This window comes from Phragmites australis, chromosome 21 (genome assembly GCF_958298935.1).
Source record: "Phragmites australis chromosome 21, lpPhrAust1.1, whole genome shotgun sequence".
Classification (NCBI taxonomy): Eukaryota; Viridiplantae; Streptophyta; class Magnoliopsida; order Poales; family Poaceae; genus Phragmites; species Phragmites australis.
In genome coordinates this window covers 18,172,947-18,183,061 of record NC_084941.1, presented here as the reverse complement: position 1 = coordinate 18,183,061, position 10,115 = coordinate 18,172,947, and the positions used below count along the sequence as shown (strand labels likewise).

Below are 10,115 nucleotides of genomic sequence, written 5' to 3'. Positions count from 1 at the left end.
AGTAAAAAAAACTGTCATATTTTTCTTTAACAAACAGTTTATGGCAATATGTTTTACTCTCTTTGCTTATAAATACTTGTTGTTTTGATTATGATCCGATCAAACTTTTAAACATTGATTACCATTAGTTTTCAAAATATTTAGTTTAAAAATAAAAAAATTACACATGTAAATTTATCTTGAAAAATATTTTTATAATATTATATTTTTATTAGATATTATAATTATATTCTAATAAAAATTAATGATCAAAGTTGTACGTTGAAGATCGAAAAAATAAAAAAATAATAAGTATTTATGACCAAGTAAACACATAATATTGTAATTCTTTACAAAATATGTTCATTTTTATGTGTACTTACCGTATGTAGTCCAAACTCCTAACCAAACATAGCCCTAAAATTTATCCTTTTTGAGAGAGCCATGGCTAGAACCTCAAGAACAGCCGCATCACCTGTGAGGTAAGATCTCACCTGCCATGCTGGTGGCTCATCCGAGGAGCAAACTTCCTCATTCACGTTAGGGATCTCCCTCCACGCCTTGATCATCTGGTTCATGGACTCCCGCACAATTTCACCTGCATTATGCCAAAAAAGTGTGAAAAAATCACAACATGCTACAGATCCTCGAGGATACCTTGGCCAAGACCCAAGATCCCAACTATGCAGGAGGATTTGTGGGAGATGAGGTCGTCCCATGCTCGTTGACCAACAAGGCGAGCGCCTCGGCGGCAGCCTTCCTCGCGGCCCAATCATCGCCGGTGAGCGCGTCGCGGTGCCTCCACGGTGGAGGCGTGGGAGGCTGTGCCGATGAGGGAGATGAACGGCGCAGATCAGTCCGCGACCGCTCGATTACAATCCGACGGCCGTCAACTTCTGAGCGACGTGGCTCAACGACCGTGCGCGAAACCGACGCGCTTTCTTGCTTAGCGTGCGCACAAAAGCCGGAGCGTTAAACCCTTCGTTGTGCCCCTCCCTTCCCCGTCTTATCCCCGCACCGCTCCACCTACGCACCACACGCAACGGCGCTACTCCCCCAATTTCCACCGCTTCACCGAGCATCTCTCGTTCGCCGAAGCCAAACCCTCCGCCCGCTAACCACCGTTCATTCTCTTCCGTACCGGCCGCGGCGGTGCTGCTGTCGACGGCTCCCCGCGTTCGACCTCGGCGTCCGGCTGGTGCTGGGCTCGCTACCTCCCAGTAGAAGCTAGAGCACCCAACTCGCCTAATGGCGCCGCAGCTGCAGGGCTGCTACTGGGTCTCCTCCTGGCAGCGGCTCCCACAGCCGGCCCCGTGGCCCTGCCCCGCCCACGCGCAGCGGCGGCGGGTGTTGCGCCTCGCGCCGCCGCGGCGCCCCTACGCCGGCGCGGTCCGCGTGGTCGTGGACTCGGGCCCGGCGATGGCCCTGGAGCGCGGCGCGGCGGCGGTGAAGATACAGTTCCCGACGAAGGAGGATGTGGGGCGTAAGGAGGGGGAGGAGGACCTGGACGAGAGGGAGAGGCTGAGGCGGTTGCGGATCTCGAAGGCAAACAAGGGCAACACGCCGTGGAACAAGGGCAAGAAACACAGCCCAGGTATGGTTGTGTTCTCCTTGGTTTTTTTTTGGTAAATAGTTGTGCAATATATTTGCCTGAACGTGGAAAAGAGGGCCAAAACGGCAGAATTTGTTTGGCTGTTGCAGAAAAATTTAAAGAAATGCAGTGATAGGGTTCAAAACTGAGAGACCATAGTAGAATGGGATAGAGTAGGAATACAATGAAATACAGAGGCTGATAGGTAATAGCTTATTACAACACTTTGAGGAGATGGTAATGTCTTACTTAGTTGAATTCCATGTGCAGAGACGCTTCAGCGGATACGCGAGAGAACCAGGATTGCAATGCAGGACCCCAAGGTGAAGTCATGTAAGAATTATCGTTATTTATGTGGTCTCATGCATTTACTATTTGGTCTTGGCAATGGCATTATGTTGCTGTGCACTTGTGCTCACTGCTTTGTAGCCTCAGGATTGTCGATAATCACTTAAACAAATCTTCATATGTTCTTAAACCGGTCTACTTGGCTGTGTACTAGTCCGCTTATTAGGAAATGGTGCCCCTATGTTAAGGTACTGTATATAGCTGGCTATGCCTAGCCCCACTACTAGGTGGGTGACTGAACGAATACCAATTTCCGCTTTTTTGCAGCCTTTCAAAACTAAATAGTAATGTTTCTATATGCACATATGATTAGCATTTGTTTTACTGATGGAATTTGTGCGCCTGAAAATTAAATTTGGTGAGGTAGGAGGGAGGTTAGGAACACAATTGTGTCATTGGGGTGGCCAAGGCACAGGAGTTCCTGTGTGGCTTCGTGACAGCCTGGCGTTGCTGGTGGCAGTGACCTGATGGTGGAATTCTAAAATTTCTTTAGGGTTTTGCAATATATACTGGACGAAGTAATTGGGAGTCTGGAATTGCAAGGTGACTCATTGGGTGAGGAAATCCAGTGCGGTGATGGTTTATGGCATACAACAAAGAAGATGACCCCAATCGGCATCTTTTATCATACAAAATGACTAATTAGCATGGCGTAGGGAGGAATTGGAAAACATGATGCGAGGGGATCTTGGAGATACTTACCAGAGCAGCGGTAACTGAGTTGCAAGTTGTGGAGAAATGGAGGAGTGAGGAAGATTTAGGAGTTGAAGGGCGTTTGGTGCTCATATTGGTGTGGGAATACATATTGTGAACAAGCATGTGGGGGTGGACCGGTACAGGCTTGCCAGGGCAAGGATTGTGCAGATCTATGCTTCGCAGCAGAACTGTTCCATGTGTGGCGTAGCGTAAATAAAAGTTTGGAAAGTCATTTTCGAACCCACGACTTGATGAATGCCATTGAGGTTTCTAACCACTAGGCTATTATGGCAACAAGAGAGGAACATTGGATACAAGGGTAAGATAGGGTATATCGCCCTCTAATCCCAGGCTTCTCCCGTAGACTCAAGGCTCTGATCGATGCCAAGGGCAGATCACCCTCTAATCGCGAGGTTTCTCCCACCGAGAAGAGGTTCTGATCTAGCCATCTGGGCAAAAGCCCTTTGCTGAATTCTTCTTGCTTCCTCCAATGATGCGTGGCTGCCCCTTTATATAGAGGGGGGAAATTACAATCCAAATCCAACTCCAAATCCTAACTTTTCTAATTTATCTCAAGCTGAATTGGAAACTAATCAAACTCCATCTCCTAATCAAATCCAACTTATCTCCTGCCCATAACAACTAGATAACTTGCCTAAACTAGTTTGACTCTTTCCATAACAAGGCCAACTTATGTCTTGTGTATGAAGCGGCCATTAAGTAGCTATGAACCGGTGGTGCATCCGGTCGGACCAGTGAAATATTGCACCGAGGGCCTGAGTGGTTCAATTGTGGGTCTGGCTTCAATGAGTTGAAGGGAGCTGTGGCTTTTCCAATTTCGGTTTAGAATTAATGTTAAATTAATTTGTTCTGAAATTTTAATGCTAGTGAAGTTCCTTAATTTTATTAAATAGTTTGTAGCATTTAGGGCATTAAATATTTTCAGTTTGAATGATATCACCTATGTTCTAATTTGTTTTTGATTTTGGGAAGCCGTAGGAAAGCTTCTGAATAATCATCAGAAACTCTGCTGATTACAACGAACGCAAATAAGTTAAAAGGTTCTCTAAAATCCACTATCTGAAATTGATGACATATATGGGATGTTATGGTGGGATCACTCATCTATGAATTTCAGTCTGTATCAAGTTGTTTGCAAAAGTATCATCTAATTGGGCATTAGTTACTTTAATCTAAATTATCCAAGTCCCATCTAATATCCCAAGGGGAGTTTCTGCCAATATGGGCAGCAAACTATTCTGACCAAATTGTACGTGTTTCTAAGCCTGTAACTCTTGTTTGGATTGCCAGCATAGAATATCAAAAGGTAATTGTCAGACATAATGTATTTAATCTCATGGACACCTACAGAATCTCAATACCAAATGATGCACTGTGTACTGAAACCATGGATGATGCGGATATTTCAAGAGCAGTGCATCATGTTATTTCTGCAAATGGTGTTGCATGTCAACTTAGGCACCGCAGCCACATTAACTGATTATAAATATTTGAACAATGTCAACCTTGTATGTCCAATTTTGACAATTTCATGAGGGTTTATAGCTTGTTAAAGTAGTTTTGGTGTCATAATTCTGTATCGCCCAGTTTGTGAAAAAGGTGCTTAATCTACTACTCTGAAAGTCTGAAACTGATCACATCATTCATGGATGTCATATATGTATTATTTTACGTAATACATCAGTTGCTATGGAAATTTAGTAGGTGTGCATAACAATATGTATGAAGATGTATGACTAATTATATCCATAGATTATTGAATATTTTTACCATTGTGTACTACGCTTCTTTTGTATTATGGTGCATTTTGATTCTTTTTAAAAAAAATAAATAATATGGTTCATTTCTGAGTGGGGTCTCAAACATTAATGTTAACTTTATATGGCTTTTTGATGCCAGTAACTCTTAGTTCCTCTTTAACTAGGGTGCTCTTCATAGCACAATCCCCACAAACCAAAAGTATCGGCTCACTTCCTCGAGCTTTTCTCATTGGCTGTCTGAATTTCACAGAGTTAATTTGTAAAGTTTTCATCCGAATCATTAATGATTGAATTTCTTGCAAGAACCTATTGGTCCATGTTGTTTCTTTGGTTTATTATTATTTTTTGAGTAACATAACATGTTTACATCCATGGATTTGTTAATTTAACTGTGCAGGTTAAGAAAAAGCTGATGAATCTGGGTCATGCACAGAGGTAGGTCACCACTTACTCGTCTGTTTTATAGAGCAAAATGAAAATATGTGGAGGAGTTGATGTGTAATTTTTTTGTACAAAGTTTTGAAATCGCTATTCTCTGCTAATTAAAACATCCTGGCTTATGGTTTTGTTTTCTAAATGTCAGAATTGCACATAAATCTTGGGAACAATATCAATCATTTTAATCCTTTTACGGGAAGTAAGGAAAAGTGCAAGTACTATTATAGGCAAAGCAATGGCGAAAAATAAACTATGATGTCATCAAAATAAAATAAAGACCATGTACAACACAATTCACAACCTCTCTCCCTTTTTATTAATTTACCTCTGCACAAAAATCTTTCTTAATGTGGCAATGATTGTAAGTTTTTTTGTTTAGGGCTAGAATGCATACAAGTGCATACAAATGATTGCATTTTTATTTTGACGTTTTGTTTCTTCATTTGATGACTTGGCAAGCTCAAATTCAATGATCAATTGTACATGATGCTCAAGTTAAACATGCCTTCATTTCCTCTCCATTGTGTTTCTTTGTTTGCACTAATGTGCAATGTAACTTTGTTCGACCTCCATGTTCATCTCTAGATGAGACTCTGTTGGCAGTCACTAACTTGTCTGAATTATGCCTGCAATCTTACAGTATTACTGCTTTACAATAGTAATAAATCTTTTACAATACTTGGTTTGATGATTCTTAAAATTAGTAGTCATCAAACATAGTGATGGATGCATCCCTAGTGATTGGTACTTGTATTTTATACAGTGAGGAGACACGAATCAAGATATCACATGGAGTGAGGCAAGGTTGGAGATTGCGTCTACAGAAATTAATGGTGCAGGATGGCTGTTTTGTGGAGTGGCGGGATATGATAGCTGATGCGGCTCGAGAGGGTTTTGCTGGTGGAGTTGCCCTCCAATGGAATTCACATAAAATCTTGACTAAGCAAATGCAGCAGGAGTGGTTGGAGAATCTTCAGAAAAGAAGATCGATGCCAAGGCCAAGAGGTAATAGACGAGCACCAAAAACTCCTGAGCAGAGGAGAAAAATTGCAGAAGCCATTGCTGCGAAGTGGTTAGATCAAGTAAGAGCATCTAAATGCCTTTCGATTCTTTTTTTATTTCGTTTCAATGTCATATGGACCCTCTTATTTCTCATTCCTTATGTGTGACAATAGACGCTTCATGGCTATTTTCATATAGCATGAACATGCAACATTACTGCCTAACTTTTGAGTGCTCTCTCTCTCTCTCTCTCTCTCTCTCTCTGTGTGTGTGTGTGTGTGTGTGTGTGTGTGTGTGTGTGTAGGAATATCGTGAACGTGTTTGCAGTGGAATTGCTAGCTACCATGGAACATCTACTGGGACTAGGACACCAAGAAAGCCAAGGCCTGCTGGAGAACCTGGTGTGAAGAGAGAAAGAATGAAAAAGAAACCTATGCAAGCCAGAGCTGTCGGATTAGAGGATGCCCATGGAAAACCTGCAACAGTTAAGAGAAAGAAAAGTGCAACTCCTTACAAAGATCCAATGGCAGGTCAAAAATTAGAGATGATAACAAAGATTCGAGCTCAAAGAACAGCACTGGGAATAGAAAAGAAAGAAGCTATTAAAAGGGCCAGGTATGCATGTTTATTCCATAATGAACAATGTGTAGATAATAGATTGTGTGAGATATATCTATGCTTTTCTTAGTTTTGGCAAAAAAACCTTGTCGCTTCAATTAATCTCTGTGCACTCAAACATGTTTTATTAATTGTTCTCTAAAACCTAATGAATACCCACTGCTATGTTTTTTTGTGGGAAATATTGCTATATGCCACTCAATGATGTGTGCTTCAGTTGCTCTCTAAAACTAAATTATATCATAAATAACTGCTGATTAAATTCTTTACCGTTAGGTCACTGATTGAAGAAGCCGAAAAGGCTGCAAATGCTCTTGAAACTGCTGCAGCGACAAGCCCTTTTGCTCAAGCGTCACTTATAGAAGCTAGAAAGCTTGTTACAGAGGCAAGAGTATCACTTGAATGTGTTGATGATGAAGGGCCTGCAGAAAATGCTTCTGATGATACATCAGAGGATTCAGCTGTATTGGATTTGCACAACCACGGCTTGGATAATCAAAATCAGAGCAATGCGATGAAGCAAGAGAATAAACCTGTAAATGGGATGAAATTTCCTCCAAGCAATGTAAATGGCGTCAGATTCCATTTCGATGTATCTGCACTCAGTGAAACGGAACAACTATATCAGAGGATAGAAAATTCCATGGAAAGAGCTTTTCTTCTTCCTTCACCTTCCTCAACACTTAAAGATGTTAATGGAGATTATGGAATAATAGATTTTCAAGTGAGTCAATCAATGGTCAATGAGACGGCAAATCATGATCACATTGCGGCTGTATCAATAGAAAATTGTCCTCCAGGGACACTGGAAGAAGAGGCTTCCTCATCTGCAGAAAAGGCTGAAAGAACAGACAACTGTTCTCCAAGGACACTGGAAGAAGACACAACCAATTCTGAAGGAAAGGCTAAGATGAGGTGGGTACGCGGAAGGCTGGTTAACGTAGATAATGTAGTTGGGTATTCTTAAACCTAGAAGTACTTGACTAATCTTCCCAAGATATCGGCAATTGGGTTTGCTAGCTTCAGTTTAGCGACCATTTTGTATGCCATTGATATGCACAATTCGGGAAATATATCCTGCTTACTGGGAGGAGCCAAGTATAACCCAATTGGTTTGGAAGGGATTACTCATCTTCTTGAGGGACACATTCTTGGTTGGTCTATTCTACCGTGGAAGGTATGCAGGAGCATGTTGAGCAGCCTGTTCACTTATGAGGTGATATCTGTAATTAGTAGCTGGGAGCTTAGATCTTTTGTCCTGTGATGTAGTCAACTCTAGGAAAATGTTATTCTAATATCATGATTCCAAGAATTTATGTCTTGAATTACGATATTCTGTAGCCATTACTGTAATATCGTGGTAGCTAGTGGCCGTAGCAGTTTGATTAAATCGAGTGTACTTGATATCCATGGAAGCATCAATCTGGACGGTTTCAACATGCATATGAATATCGTCCAAAAAAAATTAGGATGTCTATTTTCACATGCATCGGACGTACACCTTTTGGACTTTCGAACAGGGAGTTCTAGCCGAGCCGCCGCTCCTCATCCGTGTGCGAGGGTTGGCAAGAAGCTAGGCCCCAGAGGCCTCCTTCCACTCCACACGCGGCCGACGCTTTGCCACTCCTCTGTCGCCAGGGCCGTGCGCTGCCTCCCGCATCCACTCCGGCGACGGCTAGCTAGAAGACGAGCCAGGCAATGGAGAGGCCAAGAAGACAGGCCTGGAAGGCACCGGCCTGTCGCTGCAAGGTGACTCCCACGACAACCTACGCAGCGCCAGTAGCGACCAGCAAATGAGGCAGTTGCTCGATTATCTCAAATCATCCAAGTCTCCACTAAGTTCAGCTGCTCCTCCACACTAACCTCGTTTGCACGAAATGGACAAAACAACCTCCATATGCTTTTGATCACAATGTTTTGCATCTAATCGGCCAGGGAATAAAAATGGCAGAGGAAACAGCATGCGTGTCACATCCTGATTTTCAGAATTTATAACTTTTTAAAATTACTTAAGATTATTGAATAGCTTCACCAATAGCATAGATTTAAAATATATTTTCTTAATCAATCAATAAATATATATTATTATTTTGTGTGCATTACATGCTAAGTTTTGTTAGGAGTTAAGTAAATGCATTAGAGTTCTTTTTCTTTTTTCTTTCTCTTTGATGTTTTGAGTGAAAAAGATTTCAAAAATTTTTTAGAAAATTTTGTAGTAAACTAGTTAAGGATCTTAATGGTTGAAATTCAAAATATTTGAATTCACCATTTATTCAATCCTCGATCATATCTGATCCATCTCTAGTTCAATTCAAATCTTATCCAAATCTTTGTTTAAAGCTAATCTCTCCTCTTTCTCAAATTCTACCTAAATCCAAATTCAAACTCCTTATCTACTCATATTCTTGTTGAACCTCATTTTTTGTTTCTTTTAAATTCACTCTAAGCTCAATTCAAATTCAAACACTATTTAAATTTCTCTGCAAAAGTTTCTTTTCTAAAACCCTAGATATGCCTAAGGTTCCATTAGACTCAATCCTACTCAAACCCAAGCACTTGGCCGGCACACAAGTCATCTAGAAGGCCCAACAAAAAGGGTCTACGAAATCTACAAATTTTTACAGAGTCCTGGACAACCTCATTTTTTCATGAAGTTTCCTAGTTCAAAACGGTCTCAAATGCAAATCTTGACAATACCAAAGTTGTAGGTCTAGTTGAGAGCTTCGATTTGAACCTATGGAAGTTCCCTTTTGGATAATGGAGCTAGGAGTCCAAAATCAGTGCTGCGCACATAAGTCTGAGTTCAAACAGTTTATCTTATGACGTATTTTTGGAATCAAGATAGCGTTTCAGAAATTAGAATAAATACCAAAGCTGTAGATCTTTTCGAGTACTACAATTTAGAGTCCATAAACGTCTAATTTGGAGTCCGGATAATGGAGATATCATTCTTGGAATAGAGAGTTTCGAAAAAGGAAATTGTACGGAGCTATCAACATTTTTTACTCAAGAAGATAGGCTCATCTATCCCGTATTTTGGATTCTAAGGTAAAGTACAACAACAGACTATGGTACTAACAAACTCATAGAAGTTGATCCTATTTCTTTGATAGGTCATCAAGATACCCAGGGTCAGCAAGGTTAAATATGAATTTGACAAGAAAACTGAACTGATAAAGGGAAAGGAATGTGATTTATCACACCTCTTATTGTGAAACTTAATTTAGTGGTAGTTCCAAATTGTCCTGTTTTCCATGTGTGCAACATGTGCAAGTGAACCATGTTCTGTAATCATGCATTATGTACCCTCACAACTATGGATATCCTCGCACGCTTAGTGATGACAGTGATCCTATTGATGTGCTGGTTATAATGAAGATTTGTCTTGATTTTGGTTTTATGAACTGTAAAAATTATTTTTTTCTGCATGACTAGGTTTCGAGAGTGGAATTGTTGGATGTGGTTCAGATAAGGGCAATAAACATCGCAAATTGTAAAACCTTGCCTTAAGTACCGACCTTGATTTAGAATTCATAGGGATAGGTAATGCAGCTTACTATATTAGTAGCTATACTGCATTATGGATGTGTGGTAGCAGTACCTACTCCTCTCAGATGAATTTATTTCAATAAAAGTTGGCATAATGAACAAGAGGTCTGCAT

At 40.8% G+C, this 10,115-nt stretch overlaps 1 protein-coding gene across 1 annotated transcript; it reads left to right on the top strand.

Moving 5' to 3' along the window:
- Window positions 1-971: 971 nt before the first annotated feature.
- Window positions 972-7,861, top strand: LOC133903024 (uncharacterized). The gene is made up of 6 exons (XM_062344361.1): window positions 972-1,573; window positions 1,841-1,893; window positions 4,793-4,830; window positions 5,597-5,915; window positions 6,140-6,450; window positions 6,730-7,861. Exons 1-6 carry the CDS (start codon window positions 1,228-1,230, stop codon window positions 7,418-7,420), a joined length of 1,758 nt encoding a protein of 585 aa, XP_062200345.1. The 5' UTR covers window positions 972-1,227; the 3' UTR covers window positions 7,421-7,861.
- The last annotated feature ends 2,254 nt before the right edge of the window (window positions 7,862-10,115 follow it).

Excerpts from the sequence above, each read along its gene's own strand:
- LOC133903024 (XM_062344361.1), top strand. The coding sequence starts at position 1,228 with ATGGCGCCGCAGCTGCAGGGCTGCTACTGGGTCTCCTCCTGGCAGCGG. Across the intron at positions 1,574-1,840 it reads GGGCAAGAAACACAGCCCAG|AGACGCTTCAGCGGATACGC; the intron begins GTATGGTTGTGT and ends TTCCATGTGCAG. Across the intron at positions 5,916-6,139 it reads CTGCGAAGTGGTTAGATCAA|GAATATCGTGAACGTGTTTG; the intron begins GTAAGAGCATCT and ends GTGTGTGTGTAG.